Below are 25060 nucleotides of genomic sequence, written 5' to 3'. Positions count from 1 at the left end.
CTTCAATTCACCCAATTATTTCATCTTAAATTCAGTAGCTAGGTACTTTTGAAGACGTTGTATCTCTTTCTGATCATCACTAGTCACTATCATATCATCAACATAAATAATCAATGCAGTTAGCTTACCATTTTTTCGCTTTAGAAACAAAGTATGATCTGAATGACTCTGAATATACCCAAACTTCTTCATTGAACTTGTAAACCTCCTAAACCATGCTCTATAAGATTGTTTTAAACCATACAAAGTATTTCGTAACCTGCATACAACACATTTTCCATGAGATGTTCCGATAGGTGGGAGATCCATAAACTTCCTCCTTAAGATCACCATGAAGGAAAGCATTCTTAACATCAAACTGCAACAGAGGCCAATCCTAGTTTGCTGCTAAGGACAGAAGAACACGCACAATATTAAGTTTGGCAACATGAGCAAAAGTCTCATGATAGCCCACCCCATAGGTTTAAGTATAACCCTTAGCAACTAATCTAGTTTTATACCGGTCAATAAAACCATCTGATTTGTGCTTAATAGTGAATACTCATCTACATCCAACAGCTTTCTTCCCGTTTGGTAAAGGAACCAAATCCTAAGTAGAATTCTTTTCCAAAGCTTCCATCTCAACTTTCATGGCATTTAACCCACTTAGGGTTGGACAAAGCATCTTGCAATTTTGTTGGAATTGATACACTAGATAGCTGACATATGTAAGATGCATAAGGTTTGGACAAACGATGAGTAGACACATAATTATTGATAAGATATTTGGCTTTAAATTTTCTATTTTAATAAATTAAATATATTATTAAATATAAATTAAATATATTATTAAATATAAATTAAATATATTATTAAATAAAAAATATATTATTAATTATTAAATAAAAAATATATTATTAATGTGGCATGCATATTAGGCTCATATTGTACTTTAGGTTTTCCACGATTAGCTCGTGAAGGCAACTGAGAAGTAGAAGAATCGTTAGAATTTACCTCATGTATGCCACCGTCTTGTACCAAATTGTTAGAAGAATCATCATTAGATGAACCATTATCAGGCAACTCGTTAGACATACCAAGAGCAGGCAACTGATCATCAAAAGGTAATTTGTCAGACATATTAATAGGCAACTCACTGAGCACATCTGATCTATCGTCAGTAGAAATAGTTCCGGGAATGACAGGTGACCGATCACTATCTGTAGCCGACTGATCAATATCACGCAACATAATAGGTTATGTTCCCAACTTTACCTGTAACACATCATCCATACCATCTCTTCGAATCTGCACTTCACTCATTTCTCCCCCTGAAGTGGAGAGTCGGAAGAGAGCTTCACAAATTCCTCGTGGAATGTGACACCCATGGTAGGTAATATAAGTTTTTTGAGTCGGAGGATGATAACACTTATAGCCTTTTTTATTGTTAGCATACCCAATAAAGACACATCAGAGAGCACATGATTCAAGTTTACTCCGCTGGTGAAAGTAGACATGCACATCATCAATAAAAGTAACAAACCAACGGAATCCATTAGAAGTAACTTTCGCCAGACCCCACACATCAGAATGTATCAAATCAAATGGCAAAATAGCTTTAGAATCACTTACAGGAAAAAAGGCGCACGATGACTCTTAGCCATGACACATGTTTCATAATTGAACTCTGAATCACTACAAGTGCGAAACAAAGAAAGAAATAGATGTTTCATATAACTGAATGATGGATGTCCCAATCGTCGATACCACAACCAAATTTGATGTCTGTCATCCACTCTAGCACTTAAAACTTGATGATTATTTGAACCGGAAACAACAGTATCCTCCATAGTCAAGATGTACAAACCCCCTATTCTTTTACCACGATCAATTATCTTTTGAATTTGAATGTCTTGAAAATAACAATAAGTAGGGTAGAAGTGAGCAGAACAATATAAGGTATCAAGAAGTTTTCCTACCAACAAAAAATTGCACTTAACATCAGGAACAAGTAAAGCACGGACCAATGATAAGGTCGGAGTAAGAGAGATAGTGCCTTCACTCTTCACCTTTCATAGGGGAAGGTGCTTCATTTGCACTAGTAATATATGGATCACGAACATAGTCACATAACTCATCAAACACTCTAGGGTCACCAGTCACATGATCAGTGGCCCCAGTATCAATTATCCATTTATTTGTTCCACCAAGATGCATAACAACACTATGATTATATTGAGCCATTGAACTAAATCACGAACAATAAAGGCACAAAAGATACGCAGCGAAATGAAAACAATTTACTAGAACACCGTAGTAAATCACTGTTCATGGCACTGTAGCAGTAGACTATTCATGGTACCGTAGCAATCACTGTTACAGCACTGTAGAGGATCACTGTTCACAATGCATACCATTGTTCACGCCATGCAACAAAGCGACACTATTTACTTTTTCTTTTTCTTTTTTCAATGAAGGAAATCACGACAAAGGTGGGCACAAAACTAAAGCACACAGATCACCAAGAGCGAACTGTTCTGATTCCATATCAAACTAAACATGGTAAATACAAAAAATATATATAACAATATTTGAGAATTTCTTATATATTCATTAATCTCTAAAATTGAGTATATATAGGAGTTATAATTGGTATTACATATGTACTTCATCAATGTTGGACTATAAACTAATATTTACACTTTAACTAATATATAACTTGCAACAAAAACATTATTTATTTCAAATAAGCAAGGAGCCTTGGGCCTCGGGCTTGTATTGTTGGGCTTCTTTGCCATTTCTATGCTCATTGGGTTGGGCACTTGAGTTTCGGTTTTGTGATGAAAGCTCAAATCTTAGGTCCAACAGGCATCCCGCTCTATGGCTGGAAACGACGTCGTGGCCTTTTGAACTTCCGTTGACAAAAAAGACGGTACCCCAAGAAAAAGACAAAAAAGGAAGAAGAAGAATTTGAGAGCACGTCACCAACGAAGGAGGTTTTACAATTTCCATGCCATAAGCTTTCTGCAAGATCAACCAAAATTCCTCAGGTACGATCCCAATTCTCTTAAATCCCATTTAATTTATTCCCAATTATCTAATTGTATTTAGTTTGTGCTAATCACTGATTAATTAGCTCATCTGAAGAAGAATATTCGTGATTTCATATGCAAATCCTTTTGTTTTTTATTTTATATTTAATTTTTGGGGGTTTTCTGCAGATTTTGTGAAGTGGGTTTTGATTAGTGGCGAGAGTGAGTGAGGATGGTGTTGGTGTTGGCCTTGGGGGATTTGCACATACCCCACAGGGCACCTGATCTGCCTGCAAAGTTCAAGTCCATGCTTGTTCCTGGCAAGATCCAGCACATCATTTGCACTGGAAATCTTTGTATCAAAGTATGTTTCTTTCTGGGATTCTATGAATCCCTCATTGATTCTCTCCAATTTTGGCTATTGGGTCTTGATTAATTCCCATTTCGAAGTGATCTTGGGGTTATTTTTGCTGTGTTTTCTCTTGTTTGGTTGCCCAGAAAGTAATATCTTGCATTTAGGAAAGGCATTCTGAATGTGGGTTATTGTCGGACTTTTGCGCATGTTGCTGTATAGACTTGGATTGAGAGTGATTACCAGAAAACAATGTCAATCGGATACGACTGACTAGGAAATAGTGTGCATCCACCCATGTGTATATTTATTTTGAACGCGAAGAATTTCTTGTTACCGACTGCTTCATTGGGTAATGTCTGCATGTACCCTGTTGCTATTGCTAGATTTCTGGATAGAACTTTCATTTCATTAATTTGTACATTTACTCTAACATCTATTACTTTGCCAATTATTTCTAACATGTCATATGTTTGTCATCGTATCTGCTTGGTCTCCAAGTATGTTATGGCTCATGCAACGGCTAATAATCTACTTTTAGTTTCTGCAGCACTACTACTATTTTGGTTGTACATTATTAAATTTCTTAAGGTCACATTTATTTTGGTCGTACATTATGCCACTTCTCAGAATTTGCTACTAAATTTCAGGAAGTTCATGACTACTTGAAGACACTTTGTCCTGACTTGCATATTACTCGAGGTGAGTATGATGAAGAGACAAAATACCCAGAGACCAAAACACTAACCATTGGTCAGTTCAAGCTAGGGCTGTGTCATGGCCACCAGGTATGCTTCCCCTTTATCTCTTCACTTAATTTATCTATATTAAACCAAGTATGTTTAATATCTCAAGACATTGCATTTGACCTGTCACCAAGCGGATGATACATTACTTCTCCATGAACTGTTATTTTTAATATTACTTCTACACCAAGTCTTTTCCGGTTGTTGGATCAAATACTTATGCTGATTTACCAGTCCCTTAAACTCGGGACACGTTTCCTGTTACAATATAAGCTTACGATGTCACTTCATCATATGCCCATTTATGTTTCACAATGCCTTCAGCATGAAACATATCACTCTTTCTTGCAGTAGGAAAAAATAAGAATAAGTAATACTTGAAAGGTGTTCTGTGATCATTTCGAAGAGATATAATAAATTGCATTAGTTTATCTGTTTATTCCACCTAGAGAAGTTCCATCAAGAGTAGAAAAATGTAACTTCAGCTCCTGAGAGATTTTGAGTTGGTACCCCTTTTGAAGAGAAATAGGTGTACAACTACCATATCTTTTTCCTTTTGTAGCCAAAACAGTTGGTGCCCTTGTGATGAATATAAGTATTTCATGCGGTTATTTGGAATGAGGCAATTATATACACTACTGCAATGGTGTTTACATTTGGCATATCGCATTCTTTTTAAATTTCAAAGTCATCAGAGAAAGCTGTGTCAATTTTTCCTTTCCTTGTATATCTTCATATTTCACCCAACGATAATGAAGTTGTAACTTGATTTGATGTTCTGTAGGTTATTCCATGGGGAGACCTAGACTCACTAGCCATGCTTCAGAGGCAGTTGGATGTAGACATCCTTGTGACAGGCCACACCCATCAGTTCACAGCGTACAAACATGAAGGAGGCGTCGTTATAAACCCAGGGTCTGCCAGCGGCGCTTATAGTAGCATCACCTATGATGTCAACCCGAGCTTTGTCCTCATGGACATTGATGGTCTTCGTGTGGTTGTTTATGTCTACGAACTCATCGATGGAGAGGTTAAGGTTGACAAGATTGATTTCAAGAAGACAACCGCCGCTACCCACTCCGCTCATTGAACTCGAATTTCATGTACTGTTTTGTTGTAGACTTTGGATATGTGTTATGTGTTTGTAATTGTGTCAAATGGTGCAAATTCTGGTTTTATAGTGATTGAGCTTTCCCAACAAAGATTTGATAAACTTATAATTTGTTTTCTTGTATGCTAGACCTCCTTGGGTATACAAACATCCTTGTTTATGAGAATCTGGTACATAAACAAGATTTTAACCTAAAAAGGCTACCTACATTTTACACCCTCCATGTTTCGTGTCATTTCAAAATGGGTCATGCCTCATTAGATTTGATGACATGGTGAGCAAGAAATTCGTAATTGTGATGACATGTAAGCTACATTTTCACCACACTGACAAATAAACTCATCAACTTAATAGATATTTTGACGTACAAATATCCAAAAGGTATAAGTTGATACTGTTTCACAACCTTACGGGAGAATGTGAGAAAATTGAAACCTCAAGACCTAGTTTAAAAATCACCTCAAACCTTGAGAGTGCAAAATGCAGTTAACCCAGTTTTTTAATATGGTGGTAAATCCACAAACGAAACCGTTACAAACTTCTAATATAAAAAACATAATTGAATCGATCACTAATAATATTGTCTAGTTATAAGTGACAGATCTCAAGTTCGATGGACATTAGATACTGAATAGACAATAAATGGTACCAAAAACCCCTTGCATGCTACTTTCTGAAACCCAACCAACTTGAAACTCAACTATTTAAAAAGGTTCCCCAATATTTTTGAATGCCCCACATTTATCCATATGTCTCCCAAACCCTCCATCATCAAATCAAACTGCAACCCTTTTGATGAAATAACATCACTCTTGCAAAAATGCAAACACAAAGACCATCTCCATCAAATCCATGCACGCATCGTCACCACAGGCCTCGTCCGCAAGCCTTCTGTAGCAAGCAAACTTGTTGCATCTCTTGCCTCCATTCCCCTCCCCGCCACAAACTCCGCCGCCCGCTCGATCGCCGACGGAGTCAAGGGTCTCGATTCCTACACCTGGAACACCATCATCAGAGGTCACTTGGCGGGGAATCAACCAAAAGAAGCGCTTTTGGTTTATTCCCATGTCAGAGGGAAGGGTCTGGAGGTGGATAGTTATACCCTTCAGTTTGCTATCAAGGCCTGCCGCCTGATGCCATTGGTTCTTGAAGGGAAGCAGTTACATAACCAGATTTTGAAACTGGGTTTTGGCTCCGAGATCATAATTCAAACTTCCCTTGTGAATTTGTATGGTTTTTTCGGTGAGCTTGATTGTATGCAGCAAGTGTTTGATGAAACGCCTCAGAGAGATTTAGTCATGTGGAATTCGGTTGTTGCTGCATATTCTCAGCACAATTTCCCTTACATGGCACTTGCAGTTGCCAGTGCCATGGCCCGTGAAGGTTTGAGACTAAATGGGTCGAGTGTCGTTAGCTTGCTTTCCGCTTGCTCGTTTTTGAAGGCGATAAGGAAAGGGAAGGAAGTTCATGGCTATGTGATTAGAGGACAGCTTGTCGATAATCATGATGTTTTTGTTTACAATGCTTTGATTAGTATGTATTCAAGATGCGGGGTTTTATCAAGTGCTCGTCGGATATTTCAAACGATGCCTATGAAAAATGTGGTTTCTTGGACTTCTATGATCAACTGTTATAGCGATAACGATCATCTGAAGGAGGCATTCTGGTTGTTTGAACAGATGGAGTCTGAGAAAATAAAACCAGATGAGATTACCATTTTGGGAGTTATTTCAATGTCCTCGAAGTTTCGAAGCTTCAAGATCGCCGAGTGGATTGACCGTTATGTCGAGAGAAACGGGTTTAGAAGTACAGGGAGCATTGCCATGTTAAATGCACTGATGGACATGCATGCCAAATGCGGGAACATCAAGAAAGCTTGTGAAATTTTTTATGGCATGGAACAGAAATCGTTAATGTCTTGGACTACCATCATACACGGACTAGCGATGCACAGCGATGGAAAGCAAGCGCTGGCTATGTTCTCTCAGATGCAAAGAGAAGGGTGTAAACCAGATGGGGTTGTATTCCTCAACATATTGTCTGCCTGCAGCCACGCAGGAATGGTGGACGAGGCGCGGAATTGTTTCAATTCAATGGTAAACGATTGCCACATGAAACCGCGGATGGAGCACTACGGTTGCATGGTTGATCTACTATGCAGAGCTGGATTGGTGAGTGAGGCATTTGAGTTTGTTCAGACCATGCCGGATAAACCAGATACGATGATATGGCGAATGCTGCTCGGGGCATGTCAAGGCCAAGGAGATGGTAGTTTAGCAAGACGGATTTTGAGCCAGTTACGTGAGATAGGGCCGAAAAACAGCAGAGACTACGGACTGCTATCAAATTTGTATGCCGCCATGGATGAATGGGATAATGTGAAGGAGATAAGAAGGGAGATGAAGGAGAAGGGAGTAATAAAAGAGGATCCTGGGAGCAGTTCAATTGAGGTTTATTAAGAATATGCACATGAAAATTTGTAACATGTAAGCCTCATTGACTTATCAAATTTCATATTTTTTAATACAAGCAATATTGAGGAATGAAATTCAAACTTAAAACCTCAATCAGTTGATCAAAGATGCTAGGGTTGGCAGAAAAATTTAAAAACACCTTTGAGTCGTAAAAGTAGTTTTTATAGGAAATTCTAATAAAATTTTCTACATGTTTATAATATAAGCGCTTATTAACAGAAGTGCTTCCTACATAAGCATTCTTAACAATGCATATTTTGATTCCAAATTTAATGCTAACTTTGACTAGTTCCTGCAAATTGAAGTGTGAGAAGGACATAACAGTCATAACAATACTAATAGCACTGTTTTGCCCTATCTTCAAAGTCATTCCTTTCCTTAAAAGCGCTTCTGAGTTGTAGAAATAAATTCTGGAGAAGCACTTGTTATTTGTTTCTTTGAATTTTTATGAAAATTTTCTACATGTTTAAAATAAACGCACATTTAACATAAGCGCTTACGAGCAGAAGTGTTTCATGCAATCCCTTGATCTATCATGAATCACAAATGAAGATGTATCCCAGTAATTGAAGAGCCGCCTTTCTCTTTCTTTTAGGTCCGACAGCTCTGGAAGAGGGTCTTGGGTTTAATTCAAGGTGGTTAGTAGTTGTGACAAATCTAGGTTGAGCCTCCGTTCCTCTTTGGTGTCTCAAAATTACATAGATAAAGGTGTCCATCATGAATAATAAGAAAAAAAAAGGAGAGAGAGTGCTTCTGACATTATTAGCAAGAAATGGGCGTTGGAACAAGTCTTCCTTGAATTCTCGTATAACAAGATTTGAGTAGTTAAACCAAATTCAAGTATGACAAGGACATAACAGTCATAACGATACTAATAGCATTGTTTCAAAGCCATTCCTTTCCTTATACCAAAAGGCCTCGCAGGCCAAGTCCGAACCAAATTACCAAAAAGTACACACAATATAAATAATTCCAGGCATTTGCAAATCAACTAGTCCCACATTAAGCTTCTCTAAATATCTTCTTTCTTTATTCCCTTTAATTTTCTCTACTTCTTGTTGTTATTCTTCAAAGATGTCAAGCAACGGAGTCTTTACCAGCTGTGAAGTATGGCAGGAAGGCAGTGAACTTGCCGATGACAGTTCCCCGACAAAACCCGAGTTCTTGATCGATATGTATGCTCAATATTCAAGGTACCCTCCAAGCTTCCACGAGTTCAAGGAGCAATGCCACATTCTAACAGAGAGCATAACATCCTGGTCTGTGATATCCAACATGCTTTCGCAGGCGTCGGTTCCCCACCAAGTTCAGCCGTCCATGATCCAGGTGATTTCTACTCGCGCTCGTGAAATCGCCAGTCATCCTGAGAACATGAACCGCAAGACTATTCGGATGGTAGTGCATCGTACAATTGGTGATTATATGTTGCAGTTTGTGCGGACAAAAAGTACATCGATTGAGGAGTTGGAGAGAGTTAAAATCGAAGGCTGCGGGAAGCAATGTGTTATATGTTTGGAAGAGATGCAGTGTGGTTCTGAAGCGATTCGCGTGCCTTGCTCGCACGAGTATCACGAGAGTTGCATAGTGAAATGGCTGAAGATGAGTCTCCTCTGTCCGCTGTGCCGGTTTGAGATGTCTGCCAATCCTCATGATAAATTATTTGTAGCTAGTTTTTAGAAATTCTTTGTACAAAAATGTGATCAAACTCTTATCAGATTATTAAACGGCAGATTACGTTCTTGATGCGTATAAAATTTTGCACTGCTGCAACACGTAATATTCTTTTCTTGGTTCTCCTTCTTAATCCTTTTCTTTTAGTACAAGTTGTTGAGAAAGTTTGGTGTCAAATTTTCTGGCTGAGTTTTCGTACCAGACAATTTGGTGCATGGTTGGTACCTTTCCCCTTGTTGGATGCTACCCAAATTTCACATCTTCGACTCAACCGAGTCATTAAACATTATAAAATTAACGGTCTAACAACATAACATACTTTCTGCAGGGCTTATTTATTAACTTAAGACCAGTTTTTGTGAAGACGTCTCTTAAACTACTTGATTTCTCACATGCTAGCTCGCTAAGCAGCTGTAAATCTATAAAGCATCACATGCAAGTAGGTCTCTCTGGGTTTCACGATCTGCGAAGGGAAATTCGGGTGATTCACAGCATCCGGGAAACCCTGCGTCTCCAAGCACACTGCGGCGTGCTTTCTGTACACAAACCCGCCCTTCCCATGCACATTGTCCAACATGTTGCTTGTATAGAACTGCAGCCCTGGCTTGTTGGTCCATAGTTCCAATTTTCGCCCTGACACGCTGTCATGCAACACTGCTGCCTTCCTCAAATGATTGGGACTCGAAGGGTCAAGCACATAGTTGATGTCATATCCATCCGGCAGCCCACTAATCTTGCTACCAATTTCTTGGGGCTCAAGGAAGTCGTAGGGTGTTCCTTTCACAGGGGCAATTTCACCAGTGGGGATGAGTTGGTCATTAACTGGTGTAACCTTGGACCCAAGAAGCTGGATCGTGTGCGAGAGGATGTCACCGCTGTTTTGGCCGCGGAGATTCCAGTAGGTGTGGTGTGCTAGGTTCACCGGAGTGGCCTTGTTATGAGCTTTGGCTTCCATTCTAATAGCGAGTTTGTTTGTGTCAATAATCATGTAAGTTACCGACACAGAAAGATCACCAGGAAATCCTGCAGTTTTAGCAGAAAATGTTACTAGTAGTTACCGTTTTGTTTGACAAAGCGATATTCTAAACTGCTTTGATCTACGAAAAGGAGAATTCTAACGTCGGCACACTGCCTCGACCAACTAGCTTAGCTACATATGCTGAAAGTATTACTCCTTATCCAATCTATATTTTACCTTGTTCACCATCCAAGCTGTCATAGGTGAATGTTATGTGACTATCTTCTTTGTGACTTTTTACCGTCCACACAACATCACTGAATCCCTTAAGGCCACCTGAGATAAAATTACAAGGAAATTGAGTCAAAAATTAAGAAATTATTCTAAATTATGGCGAGAAGGATTCAAACTCAGACGCAAAGTAGTGGACACATTGTCGTGACCAACTGACCTAACTCACATTCTCGATTATGTACTTGACAATTAAATTTCCAAAAGAAAATTTGTGAACATGTATACCATGGAGAGTGTTATTCCCGTCATTAGCAACCAACTTATATTGGACGCCATTTAATTCAAACTGAGCTCCTCCAATTCTGTTTGCAACACGTCCAACAATGGCTCCAAAGTAGACTGAATCGTTCTGCACATATTTATAAGAACTCCATTAACATCCAATGGCAACGATTTTAATCCCATCGTAACACGAAGAAGATGCAACGGATTCATGAACTAACCGCGTACTCGTTAAGCGATTCGAATCCAAGAACAATGTCGTCTAATTTTCCTGAAATACAACCAAAGAAATCACACAAGGAACGCATTTAAAATTGTAAAATATTCAGTTTGAAGTCACGGTTTCGCGAACCGTTCTTATCGGGGAGAATAACGGAGAGCACAGTGGCACCATAGTTAGTGAGCTTCACGGAGAAATCTCCCTTCTTCAGTTCATAAATTCCAACGTTTTCATTTGCCTCAGAGCGATCAAAAACCAACGGAAGCAAGAGAAAACACAAAAACAAATATATCTTGGCCATTGAGGATGAAAAATAAACACTCTACAAAACCGAATAAGAAAAAAAACAAATTTCCACCAAGAAAGGGTTGAATTTGGCTAATATATAGAGAAGAAAATTGAGATTAGATTATGCTAATTGTTTGGGTAATTAGAAGGATAAGGATGTGATCATATATATGTAGATAAAATTGCGAAGAAAATTAGGTAAATATGTTTGACTTCGTAATTCCAAATTTAACTTTAGTTGAGATTTCAAATTTTGGAATTTCGATTAATATGAATTACGAAACTACCAAATATACTATATTTGAAATTTATGTTGGGATGTAATTTATCTAAAGGGGATTAGCCGGTCTTATTTTTCACCGTGTCATTAGGTATAGTCTAGCGGTAATCCGCTCATTACGTAGGTGGGTTCAATATTGTTAGTTTTTACCATGTGCCACTAATATGAACCGGCCGACTCTCTCACCTATAAGCATCAAATCTGAAGACAACGGACGTCTAGATTTAGAATCCCATTTGAAGATTCAAACTGTTATAAGTTCGATTAATAGCATAGGGGTGTAAAAGACGTTTAAAAATAATTAAAAAGAGCGTTACAAGCTTAAAAATAGGCTAATCCATCATCACATAAAATGAGTTGCTTAGGTGGAACAAAAGTCAATGAACCTCAATTGATAAACAAAATATAAAGGATTGAATCTAATGATTAGTTGTGTGAATGGGCTTATGTCTAATTATCTTTTATCACACATGAATATCTAAAATTAGATAAATTACATCCCAACATAAATTTCAAATATGTTATATATGGAAGTTTTGTAATTCATAGTAATAAAAAAAATTCCAAAATATTAAATTTTAAATGAAGTCAAAATTGGAAAGTCAAAGATACTTGCCTAATTTGCTTTGAAATTTGCTCCATAGATCTTACAAATCGAAATATAATCACATCTTTATCCTTATAACTATCCAAACTAATAGCATAATCTAATCTCAAAATTTTTTCCCTATATATTTACCAAATTCAACCCTTTTATGGTGGAGATTTTTTTTTTCTTTTTCCTTAATTATCAGTATAATTATGATGTTAAAAGCCCGAATAAGCAACCAAATTCAAAAACAAGAGGCAAGAAACTTATTAAAAAAAATGGAGACAGAAGTTGCTAATATGGAGAGAGACTTTGTGTTCTTATAAATCTGCAATCCATCCAGACATACATTTCGACATACTTTTGTCACTGCAAAAGTGTGAACTGCCCAACTTTGCTCGGGAACAAAACAATGACTAACAATCGGAACACCAAATTCGTTGCTTTCTACCTGAAAACAAGGGAAGAAGCGACGATATATTTTCTCCTTCTGCAAAAGGAGAAAGAATCGATGTATAACAGATACAAACTAATCAACTCATTACTTATTTATGTACCAGAAACTACAGAAGAGATCCAAATGAATATTTCCAGAGTTAAAATATGATAATCATGTCAATTCACTGGAGGTTTGAGCCCCAAGTGCAACCTTGATGAAGACATCCTCCAATGTGGTGTCGGCTAGACCCCACGCGAAAACTGTGAACCTGCTCTTTGCGTTCTCAACTGCTTCAAACACATCTGTAATTCTGACCTCGTGTTTTGGCAACTCAAACTTCTGGGTTCCGGATAGATGGTATATCCTGTTAGCACTTGGGGAGAGACGCAGCACCAAGTTCTCCACCTCTTGCTCGTGATTCGAAGATGTTGTCATTGTGAACACATAAGATCCTCCATATCTTGCTTTCAGCTGAGTACACCATTATAGTAACAAGAATATTATGCAGAAAGTGTCTAGAAATCGATATCTATCTTATGTAGATGCTATGACACTAAGTTAAGATACCTCTTTTGGGTTTCCTATGCACTGCAAGCTACCATCCACAAAAATTCCTAACCGATCACACAGAACCTCCGCCTCTTCCATGGAATGTGCTGAAGAATATGCAAATAAGATTTATGAGTAAACACAGAAGCAAAACCGGTCATTACGCGGGTTACTTAACACTACTCCATACAGTACTGAGCCATCGTAGATTTTATAATTGGCAATACAGTAACTGGAGGGGAGGAAGGGGGAGAGAGAGTACTGGTTAGGATGATTGCCCGGTCTTGTTTTGCACGCTTCACAGCAGTCCATAAGTTGTTTCTTGAAGCTGGATCAAGTCCAGTACTGGGCTCATCCATGTAAACAACCTACAAGGAATTTGTAAAAGAATATGCAATAAGTAGAGCAGCATCTTGAGATAACAGATCTAACTTTCAAGCCAAAGTAGCTTTGATAGAGCACAAAGACGTACTTTGGGATCCCCTATAAGTGAAATTGCAACGCTAAGCCTTCTCTTCATGCCTCCACTATACTTTCCAGCTTGTTTGTCTGCAACCCCACCGTGAAATAGATTGACACTTTTCAAAGATTCTTCCACTGCCTTCAGCAACAAAATTGGCAAGTGAGACAAATCAATTAAACTAATAATAATTTTGGTGACTATGTCTATATAACTAGATATCTACTTACTTGCGTTAATACAGAACCTTTGAGGTTCTTAAGTCTTCCATAGAATAGCACATGCTCCCTACCTGTCAGGGTTTCCCATAACAGGCTAACAAATGTCCGGAAAAACAAGAAATTAATCAGTTTTTAAATCTTTATACGAAAACTTTGCCACAAGCATAAGGAAAAAGTTCCATCTTACTCATGCTGTGGACAAACACCCATGCTGGTGTATATTTCATCCATCTGAGTCCGGATGTCCAGACCCTGAACATATGCAGTGCCAGAGGTTGACTTTGTGAGACCAATCATCTGCAGAAAGATAGATACACATAACTTTTAAAGTTTCGAAGAACAAAGAAAGCATAACATTGAACACTTTTTTGATGGACACTGGAATTTTTGTGTACGCAAGTTAAAGTTTAAAAAGAGTATACTCACCATACTGATAAAAGAGGTCTTCCCAGCACCATTAGGGCCAAGCATACCAAAGCACTCCCCTCGAGACAACGCAAGAGACAATCCTCTCACTGCAAATTTTTCTGGGTTTCCATCTCTTCCAGGATAAACCTTCTTGAGGTTGTCGCAGATGACTGAATGAGTTGTATCTGAATCCAGTAGCAATTTTTCAACCTTCTCCCTCTGGACATAAGGTGTTAGCGTTATCCAGGCTTACAACTCTAGCCTCAACTTAGTAAGATGAAAAAAATATAAAGAAACGACAGGCATGCATGAACAGTGCAACTTATAAGCATCAATAAGAATAAGGCAAAATATTATCTTTCCACCTAAATAAACCGAAAAGTTATTAGAACAATTTGTACCATCCATTGTACTGCATCACATATACTATACCAGCAATGAAGATTTATTGTTTAAGTGCAAGAAAAAGTTACCTCTTGACAGACATCAGGTTTCTCCATCTCAATAGAAACTTTAGATCCCTGCCTTTGCAAACTACGCATCCTAAGAGATGGCAGTTTCTTCTTCCTAAAGCGTTGGAAGCAAAAGAAAGTACCTTTCCCAGTTCCTGATGAGACAGCTTGATCTACGTAATATGCAAAAAGAAGCACCACAAACCACTCAACAACCATGATAATCAATACCTCTGTCATCCCATTCTTGCTATCACTCAAATCTCCCCACCGCATCCCATCAGTCCCCATGTAATTCCCGTTAAATGAATATTGTGCAAACTCATATAACCCACGATATAAAGAGAAGCCAGGATATAGTTCCAGAACGATGATCCAACCTCCTACAACAACGCAAAATGACCTTATAAGGAGCTGAGCTTTGAAAAGTACAAGATCTGTTGCATGATATAAGTTTTCAACAGGAAATAGTTGCAGAAACAAACAAAACAAGGCGACAGATATTTTCATAAATTTTTTTCACTTACTAGGGAATGATGTATCTTGAACAAAAAATTGAAAAAGAAAGCCTCCTAAAAGCCCAGTTCCAAAGACAAATATGTAACCTATAACTGTTATGATCAAAAAACATGAGAAGCATGTCAATAAACTCATCTTATTAGATCAAAGTTGAGAATAACCCACTACTTTCCATATGAATATAAATAAACAACATCAAACCTGTAGCAGTCTTCACGTCTGAAAACATTGCAGCTACTAGAAAAGCCAGCGATATTTGCAGGTTTATATAGATGAAGTAAAATATAAATTGGATGCTGTAGGCATTCAGTGAGAAGAATTTTAACCCTGTAATGAAGTCAACTTCGTTAAAGGAATCGAAGTGAATCCATGCCGAGATAGTTGTTGAGTAGTCGTATCATTACCTATACCCGAGCCAAATATAACAAAGCACAGCATGTAGATTGAAGATACCGTAAGAAAATAAGTATAAGAAATCATCCAATAAGGCCCATCACCAAGCCCATGCATTTTCATCATGATTCTCAGTTTCTGTTGCCTCTCGTATACCAGCGATGTCAAAACAACCTACATCAGAAAAGGGTAAGAAAGGGAAACTATAAGTATGTATACTCATATATCAAAATTTGTACATAGCATCAAGATAAGCTTGAGCAAAGGAGATGCATTTACAAATACATTAGAACAGAGTATAGAGAAATATCATTTCCACAATACATTGAATTTGAAATCAAAAGATGTAAAGCAAAATCCATGTCAACAAACAGGACTGTTAGATTTGAGAAAGTCCTAATACGGATGAAAGGAGCTTCTTGTACTTACCGGGAACAGCTGTAGAATGACCCATGTAAAGAAGAGTGTACCAAGAAGAGAAGAAAAATCCAGCCTCAGTTTGGTTTCAGGCTTGGGCATTTCTTTCACAAACTCAAACAGCATTTCAGTACCAAATCCTTGTACAAACTGAAGGTATGCATTGGATGCCTGTGAATACAAGTGTTAGCACTATTGTAATCTGTAGCAGAGAAGAAAACTCAAGAAGCAAAGAAGCTATAGGTACATACCAGATTCACTGAGCGTGGAAGCCGCATCAAAGCAATAGCACCTCTTCCCATGTCATTCTTAAATGTTGAATTGTACCATATGCTTACATTAAAATTGTTCCCGTTTGAGTTAGAGAAGTCATAGGCTGAAGGAAAAAAAAAAAAACCCATCAGATTCGTGCCAACAGTGTTGTTCTTTAATTAAATCAATCAACACAGCCAGATATATAAAGTCGATGACCTGAAAGTATTTCATTAATCTTCCTCTCTGAATTGCTCTTTTCGTAACCTTTATACAGCTCACTGTTTATCTCAGAAGAACTATCCCGCCACAAATGTAAACCTTGAACACATCTAACCTCTGGGTTTAAGAAAAAAAATCAAAGACAATGGTTTAAGGTGGCATGCAACAAAAAATTAAACTTTCAAGTGAATTCAACAATCAATGTTCACTCATATGAATGAAGCACAGATGTGCACCAGAAAGAATTAAAGCTCCCTAAGATATATTATAGATGATTTACCTTGTTGGATCTTGATGGATAATATGTTAATTGGAACAGAAAATGTAGAGTTTTGTGAGCATTGGCTCTGAACACTATATAGGGGAAGACCCGAAATGAAAGCCGGATCAAGGAAGTTGGAATAGTCAGGCGTCGATTCTGATCCCTGAAACATTTCATAAGAAGTGACTTCATAAGCAAAGTTGAAAATTTTTACAAGGACAAAGTAATGTATGATATTTGAGATGAAAAAAAGGAAATAGGACTTCAATATAGAAGGCAAAAGTAGCAGCTTAGAGAAAAGATAACTTACTAAAGCACTACGGGCTAAATAATCCAGATCAGATGAATTCAGAGTAGAAGAACTTCTGAACATACTCCCAGCCAAAACTACAAGAACGCAAAGAAAACGGTCAGCACTATTATACTAGAGCAAAAAAGAAAAGTCAGTCCAATTACAACAATTAATGATCTAATTAAGTCATAAAAGTCAGTAAAATAAAAAAATTGACATGATAAAACACACTTTCTGTGAGAGATTCAGAGGACAATACCTTCTCCGAGAGATTGATTTTTCCCCGTGAACAGTACAGTTACAGGACAGGATCCTGACCTCTTACATGCCACATTTGGCAAGTCTTTATGTGGAATAACATCAGACATAACAGCGCGATAGTCAGGAGCCGGCACTTGTAGCAATGGAGGCCATTGTGGAGGATCAGGAACCGGGCAACTGGGCCCTTGTGTTAAAGTTGAGTATTCCAGTCCACAAACTTTCTCACACTTGCCATCGCCATTTGTATCAACACAACTGCAACCACACCTGTTTTCGGGCTTATCCAGTTCATTGTTGACCAAATATTGGATGAGAACAAGCAATAGACACAGGAGAATTGGAAATGAAACTAGCCGAATATTCTGTTTGATATTTCTTTTCTGCATAAATGAACACATATATGGTATCAGTCTGAATCCAAGTTGAACAATACTCGTTTTTTAAATCTACTCAATTTTCTTCAACTTTGATTCCATGGTTGAGTGTTTTAGAGCGGAGAATCGGCATTCAAAGTTTAGGCTTTTAATTGTCAACAGATTTTATACAAAGCATTATTTGTAGAACTCACAAAACCAGAACGACCCAATTGACCATTGCTCATACACAAGAAAAATAGCTTATCAATAACAAAAATAAATAATCTGCACAAATTAACCAATAATTTACAAAACTAAAACGAACCCAGAAAGTAAATATGTGGGACAAAGTAAGAGAATCTCCAACATACGTGCCAAAAATGGAAGATTCATATGAAAAAGAAAACAAAAGGGGAAAAGCAAAGAATGAAAACCCAGAATTCTGCATTCGAATTTTTAAATTATTCAGCAATTTTCCTCAGTTTTCAGACATCAAACTAAAACGATTCCCAGATGAGAAGAGAGAGAGAGAGACCTGGAAAGTTAGGTTCTTTCTGAGCAGAGCATTGGCCTGAGTCCAGAAGCTGGCAGGCCCATGGGATGTATCCGCCATTGAATTACGGCCACTGGTAAGCAAGAAATGTGACCGTTAATCTCAACTTCCAAAACAGTAATACCTCAGAATTCAAATTTCCCTCTAAAGATTAAAACTTTGTCATCTCATTGCTGCAACTTTCTTCGCTCCGAGAATTTGCTGCTAATTTGCTCCGCTGCTGCTGCAGCAGATATGATATGGGCAATTGGAATTTGGGAAGGAAAAGGCTTTTTGTTATTACATGCCAAGCGGCATTATGTGGCTGCTGATCTATCCCTCGTTCAAATTACCATCCTGCCCTTTGCCGCGTTTATTACTCTGAATTTCTTTCATTTTTGTTATAATTTTAATGCTTTATTACTTTTTGTTCGTTATTTTTTTCTCAATGAAAATAGGGTGGGCGATTGAGTTAGGCAACCTAACAGGCTAATCAAAATATGATCTCATATTCATCGGAAAAAATATTACTAAATCATAATATTAGTGATTAAACTTACGTTGTAATAGATTTGCTAAACCTATTAAACCGTAATATTAGTAACATTTTTTTTTTGTTAAACAATAAGGGGTTGAGTCCACTCTCAGTATTACTAATTTGTTTTAAAGTGAAAAATGAGCAGCCCTTTGGAAGGAAGCATATGTTTGATCACACAAGGGAAGACTCGAGGGTACCCTCGTACCCTGGAGTTGAATACCTCATTCAAGAATTGTTTTTTATCCAATCCAATAGAAAAGGTAAATCCCTTCTGATACACTAGATTCGGCTCAGTTATTGATGGAGTGAATAGATCTGCCATTTCTTGAAATCTCTCTTTTAATTCAAAATCGTGGTGTAACATGTATCCCCCTTGTTCAAATCATGGAATAGATGAAATAAATAAAAAAATGGATTTTTGTTCAAGAATGAAATCTTATTGGAATTGTCCATATCCAATTCATCATTCGGAACCAAGGATTTAAATATCGATAATATCGAAAATATCGGTAGTCCGAAAACACGGAAATATCGACGGAAATATCGATAAAATATCGATATCGATAAAAATTACATGGAAACCACGGAAATTGTAAGAAAAACTTGGAAATTTTTATTGAAACTTTGCAGGATGTTTATTTAGTCAATTATCTATTAGTTTATCACAACAAATTGGAAGGAAATGCATTGCATGATGGATTTAACATTATCAAGTTGATTATATAGCGAGCTGACAAACATTGTGAGTGTAGAAAATATGTAGTAATTAATGAAAGAAGTCTAAACACACCATAAATCATTTATATATAATGAATTAGTACAATATTTTACACTTTAGTACCATATAGAGTTCCTATGAGGTTCAAAATTTTCACTATCTTCATCATCTCTACGTGTAGAGTGAGTGTATTGTGAAGAGTAGTTATCAAATGATAAATCCCCAAAATAGTTTTGCATGTAATTGTTAACATGCCACCCATATGGATCCGAGATTGGTTGAGGTTGTCCATAAGCAAAATCATTTGAAGATTGAGTCTGGGATTGTTTCCATGACTCGCTCGATTCCATCCCAACAGGAATGGGATATGAAGGGTAGGGAAATGGTTGGCTATGAGTATAACCATAGTTACTACTTCCCACTCCAACAGAGTCCGAAGTTCTAGATAACGAGTCATCTTCTTGACTTGACAAAATCCCCTTGCCTCTTTCTCTACGAGTATAGTCCTTCCCTATGGCACCAATTCCTGGTCCTGCCCGCCTACTGCCATGGTCATCATCCTGTGTTGCATGCGTGAAGTTTGCCTCACCAGTGAAGGGGGTCATAAATCTGGGAGGTTGTCCATAATAGTTTCCATATCCACCACCACTACCTCCAGCTCCACTACCTCCAGCTCCACTGTATCCTTCATCATTCCCACCTCCGGTGGTAGGTGAGTCTCCTGATCTTGTACTAGAGCTATCATTAGTATCAGCACGATGTTGTGGTTGTGTAGGATTGGAAGAATGTGGAATTCCAGTGTTTCTTGGTCTTGGGCGCAAAAGTTCTTCCAAAGAGTCAGCGCTGCTAGATCCCACCTCTTCTTCTAATACTCTTTCTACATTTATCCCTTCATTACGTGCTTCTTCAGCAACTCTGGGAGCTGGGTTGCCTTCATCATCATCTAAATGAAGAGGTCTAATCCATTGATAAAGTTGGTTATCCTGTGTATCATCATCTGCACCAACAATATCAAACACATCTAGTGGGTCACCACGGTCGACATGATCTATTTCTGCTTCCTTATCTCGAAGTTGAAGCTTCATGTTGTAGTAGCAATAAACTAATTTTTCCAAGCTACTATGAGCCAACTTATTTCTTTGCTTTGTGTGTATGAGTGCAAATGTGCTACAATTTCTTTCACAAGCTGATAAGGAAGCTGTTTGTGATAATACTTTGATTGCTAACTTTCTCACAGTTGGTGCATCAGTCCCATACATGATCCACCATTCAGCTACAATGAAAAACAATGTTGATAAGCCTAATAACTCCAACAAATTCTATTATAAACTTATAGTGAAATATGTTTATACTCACTAGGAGACATATTTGTTCGAGCAGCAACTGATGTTGGTTCTCCAAAAGTTCTTCTTGCATCTTTAAACCATGTTAGCTGAATTCAATAAATCGTGTTAGTTTAATCCAACAAAGTAATTATTATAATTTAAGTAATTGTGTACCTCATTTCCAAATTGGCCAACTGCTGGTGATGCAGGGTCTAATTTAGAGAATACATTATGTACAGCACGTATAAGGGTACCATCATCTCCAACACCGGGTCTGTATTGGTATCGGGGATTCAAATAATATGATGTTCAAAGAAACACATACTCTAATAAGAGAAATAATACTTATGCAACTAAAGAAATGAATTGCAAATTATGACATAATTTATACATGCTGCATGCAAATCGTGGTATAATGTTTTATACCATCGGTCATCAATTATCTTTATGACCCACCTTGCACCATGTTTTCTTTCCAATTCATCATTCACTACACGCATCAACTCATATACTGCCCCCATAGTAGGATACACTTATGTGTCAACGATCCGTAAAACTTTGTACAGAGGTTCAAACACTTGGCACACATGTTCTGATTGAGTCCAAAAAGCATGATCAAGCACTATACTTTCCACCATACGACCTGTACTTGAGCGGCTGAAATTGTGGTTGGCCCAATCGTCACTAGTGAATAGTTGCTTCAACCCTGCTTTCTTCTTAACTAGGCTGTCTAATGCAATATAATTGGTGGCAAATCGAGTGGTAGCTGGACAAATAATTTCTCCCTTGCAAAATTCACGCATCTTTGCCAACAACCAACTGTGATTATAAATATAATTTGTGATCGTTCTAGCTCTTTTGACCACAGTAGCAACATTCTCTCTCTTCCCCATTGCCTCAAACATGAGATCAATACAATGTGCTGCACATGATGTCCAAAACACATTATGATGCTTCATTAACTTTTTTCCAGCTTTGACAAATGCAGAACCGTTGTCGGTCACGACTTGGACAACATTATGCTATCCCACCTCCATGATTACATCCCTCAATAATTTGTAAATATACTTGTAGTTCTTTATATGGTCTGAAGCATCAACAGACTTCAAAAAAACTGTTTTTCCCTTGAAGTATACCATGAAGTTTATGATAGACAATCTGGTCGGGCCAGTCCATCCGTCACACATGATTGTGCAACCATGAGTTTCCCACTTTGACCTCAACTTGTTAACATACTTGCCAATGTCGTTATACTCCCAATCCAAATATTTGTTTCTTATCTCATAGGGAGTGGGAGGTTGTACTCCAACACCGGCTTGTTGACATCCCACTACCATATTTTTGAAATGATGTGATGATGCCTTCGCAGGAGGGACATTTTCATAGATAAAGAACTTGCTAATTAGACGCACCATTCCCTCCTTCACATTACCTCCCTTAAAATAACTCCAAACACTCTTTTGACGTGCGTTGGATGACTTATATAAACTTGGGGCTATTGGTGGTGTTGGTTGTGATTCTCTAAGACTGCCTCCCCGTCTCATTTGTGCACCACCACTTGTCCCGGAACCTTGTCCCCTATTAGGAATTTTATGAAGGTATTCTCTTTCCCATGCTGACTGTTTGGAGGCACGTAATGCTTGTTTCAAACTGCGTCGTTCTTCAAGTCCCATGTCATCATCACATTCGTCCTCATCGTCATCATCATCACTGTCAACGGCTTGGCCAATGACTTCTCCTCGTAGCCCAGCTCGAATATTTTCCATTCCTTGTGTTATCTTTTCCTTCTGCTGTTTTTTATTTTTTAATAATGTGCTGATGAATGCCTTCATTTCTGGGGGGACATTATCGCATCGTTGGACATTTTTTGCTGGATCTAATCCACTAAGATGGTACTTAAGTCGTGTCACTCCACCACTCTTCATTACCCGACCACAATATTTGCAAATTGTGCCATGTTTGTTTCCGTCTATTGGGTCTCCATGTTCCCAAGCTGGATCACGTTTAGTAGCTCCACTAGACATCTTAAACGTACCTACATTTATTTTTCATGAAAATTAGACAAATATTTTTTGGCCAAAAAATATAGTAGTGATGACGGTTATATAAGAGAACCTAAATAATAAAGTTATTGTACAGAAGAATTAAATACGAAGTAAAGAAAATGATTGTAAAAATTTAAGTAATTAATAAAATAATATGGATTAATAAAACCTAATATTAATGAATAATAATCCAATTTGATAAAAAAATAATCCTAATATAAAACATAGTGATGAATAATAATCCAATTTGATAATAATCCAATTTAATGAATAATCCAATTTGATAATAATCCAATTTAATGAATAATCCAATTTGATAATAATAAAAAACCTAATATTAATGAATAATAATCCAATTTGATAAAAAACCTAATATAAAACATAGTGATGAATAATAATCCAATTTAATGAATAATCCAATTTGATAATAATCCAATTTAATGAATAATCCAATTTGATAATAATAAAAAACCTAATATTAATGAATAATAATCCAATTTGATAAAAAAATAATCCTAATATAAAACATAGTGATGAATAATAATCCAATTTGATAATAATCCAATTTAATAATAATCCAATTTAATGAATAGTCCAATTTGATAATAAGCCAATTTAATGAATAATCCAATTTAATGAATAATAATCTAATTTAACAATAATCCAATTTAATGAATAGTCCAATTTGATAATAAGCCAATTTAATGAATAATCCAATTTAATGAATAATAATCCAATTTAACAATAATCCAATTTAATGAATAGTCCAATTTGATAATAAGCCAATTTAATGAATAATAATCGAATTTAACAATAATCCAATTTAATGAATAGTCCAATTTGATAATAAGCCAATTTAATGAATAATCCAATTTAACAATAATCCAATTTAATGAATAGTCCAATTTGATAATAAGCCAATTTAATGAATAATCCAATTTAATTAATAATAATCCAATTTGATAATAATCTAATTTGATAATAAAACCTAATATTAATAAAATAATAAATAACATTAAACATATTAAAATAATCCTAGGGAATAATTATACAACATTACTTAATTACTTAAAAAAATTAACATGTAATTGTTAACATTACTTAATTACTTACAAAAATTAACATGCAAGTATTAATTACTTAAAAAAATTAACATACGAGTCCATACAAATTTATTTGTTGTTGTATAAATTACAATAATATAAATATAAGTTTGTAAACTTATCTTAAATATGGAACCCTTTGTGTTCAAGCTTTGGAATAGATATGGAATGGCTTTGAAAATGGTAAGGGAAATAAAATAATAAATAACATTAAACATATTAAAATAATCCTAGGGAATAATTATACAACATTACTTAATTACTTAAAAAAAATTAACATGTAATTGTTAACATTACTTAATTACTTACAAAAATTAACATGCAAGTATTAATTACTTAAAAAAATTAACATACAAGTCCATACAAATTTATTTGTTGTTGTATAAATTACAATAATATAAATATAAGTTTGTAAACTTACCTTAAATATGGAACCCTTTGTGTTCAAGCTTTGGAATGGATCTGGAATGACTTTGAAAATGGTAAGGGAAGAAGAAGAAACGAAAATGCTCTGAGGGAATGCCTCTGATACTCCACCTCTGATAAGGTTTTGCACATGCTCTGAGGGAATATAAGTATATAACAGAGAGTGGAACATGGTTTTGCATGTGAAAGCATATCACAGACTCACAGTGACACACGGTTTCATTATTAAAGTTCTATTATTCGTTGTCCATTGTCTGCAATTGTAAAAAGTGATTGAAAAATTAGTGAGGTGAGTCAGATGGGGTCAATCAACCACAGAGGCACACACACAAACATGCTATTATTCGTTGTCCATTGTCTGCAATTGTAAAAAGTGATTGAAAAATTCATGAGGTGAGTCAGATGGGGTCACTTAACCACAGAGGCACACACACACACAGACATGCTATCACACACGCACACAACACACGCACACATATCTCACACGCATACGGCTCTCTCTCTCTCTCTCATTCTCGATCCTTCTCTCTTCTTCTCTGAGTCTGAGGCGCCGGACCTCTCTTCTCCCCCTTCTCCATTCGACCCACACACACACAGATCTCCCCCTTCTCGATCCTTCTCTCTTCTTCTCTGAGGCCCTCGATCATTCTCTCT

General features: G+C 36.9%; 5 protein-coding genes across 5 annotated transcripts; 3 read left to right on the top strand and 2 right to left on the bottom strand.

The window, feature by feature from the left end:
* The first annotated feature begins 2866 nt into the window (after positions 1 to 2866).
* LOC103447852 (vacuolar protein sorting-associated protein 29) lies at positions 2867 to 5311 on the top strand. The gene is made up of 4 exons (XM_008387056.4): positions 2867 to 3029; positions 3201 to 3375; positions 4014 to 4151; positions 4894 to 5311. The coding sequence occupies exons 2-4, from the start codon at positions 3244 to 3246 to the stop codon at positions 5197 to 5199; spliced, it is 576 nt and encodes a 191-aa protein (XP_008385278.1). The 5' UTR covers positions 2867 to 3029; positions 3201 to 3243; the 3' UTR covers positions 5200 to 5311.
* A 658-nt stretch (positions 5312 to 5969) lies between these two features.
* Positions 5970 to 7679, top strand: LOC114820942 (pentatricopeptide repeat-containing protein At1g08070, chloroplastic-like). Its single transcript, XM_029092297.1, has one exon. It carries the CDS (start codon positions 5970 to 5972, stop codon positions 7677 to 7679), a length of 1710 nt encoding a protein of 569 aa, XP_028948130.1.
* Positions 7680 to 8768: 1089 nt separating this feature from the next.
* Positions 8769 to 9371, top strand: LOC114820996 (uncharacterized RING finger protein C57A7.09-like). The gene has a single exon (XM_029092523.2). The coding sequence runs from the start codon at positions 8769 to 8771 to the stop codon at positions 9369 to 9371; it is 603 nt and encodes a 200-aa protein (XP_028948356.1).
* A 246-nt stretch (positions 9372 to 9617) lies between these two features.
* LOC114820995 (uncharacterized) lies at positions 9618 to 11490 on the bottom strand. The gene is made up of 5 exons (XM_029092522.2): positions 11192 to 11490; positions 11061 to 11110; positions 10843 to 10966; positions 10561 to 10659; positions 9618 to 10388 (listed from the first exon to the last, which is right to left on the bottom strand). Exons 1-5 carry the CDS (start codon positions 11358 to 11360, stop codon positions 9769 to 9771), a joined length of 1062 nt encoding a protein of 353 aa, XP_028948355.1. The 5' UTR covers positions 11361 to 11490; the 3' UTR covers positions 9618 to 9768.
* A 1017-nt stretch (positions 11491 to 12507) lies between these two features.
* LOC103447935 (ABC transporter A family member 7-like) lies at positions 12508 to 18557 on the bottom strand. Its single transcript, XM_070811629.1, has 18 exons — positions 18255 to 18557; positions 17362 to 17743; positions 17121 to 17197; positions 16829 to 16973; positions 16546 to 16665; positions 16326 to 16450; positions 16087 to 16245; positions 15669 to 15831; positions 15466 to 15591; positions 15273 to 15356; positions 14767 to 15128; positions 14312 to 14512; positions 14073 to 14182; positions 13895 to 13979; positions 13677 to 13805; positions 13467 to 13572; positions 13223 to 13311; positions 12508 to 13126 (listed from the first exon to the last, which is right to left on the bottom strand). Exons 1-18 carry the CDS (start codon positions 18330 to 18332, stop codon positions 12827 to 12829), a joined length of 2841 nt encoding a protein of 946 aa, XP_070667730.1. The 5' UTR covers positions 18333 to 18557; the 3' UTR covers positions 12508 to 12826.
* Between the last annotated feature and the right edge of the window lie 6503 nt (positions 18558 to 25060).

Source organism: Malus domestica, chromosome 14 (assembly GCF_042453785.1).
Source record: "Malus domestica chromosome 14, GDT2T_hap1".
Taxonomy (NCBI): domain Eukaryota; kingdom Viridiplantae; phylum Streptophyta; class Magnoliopsida; order Rosales; family Rosaceae; genus Malus; species Malus domestica.
This window is presented reverse-complemented; position numbering and strand designations above follow the sequence as displayed.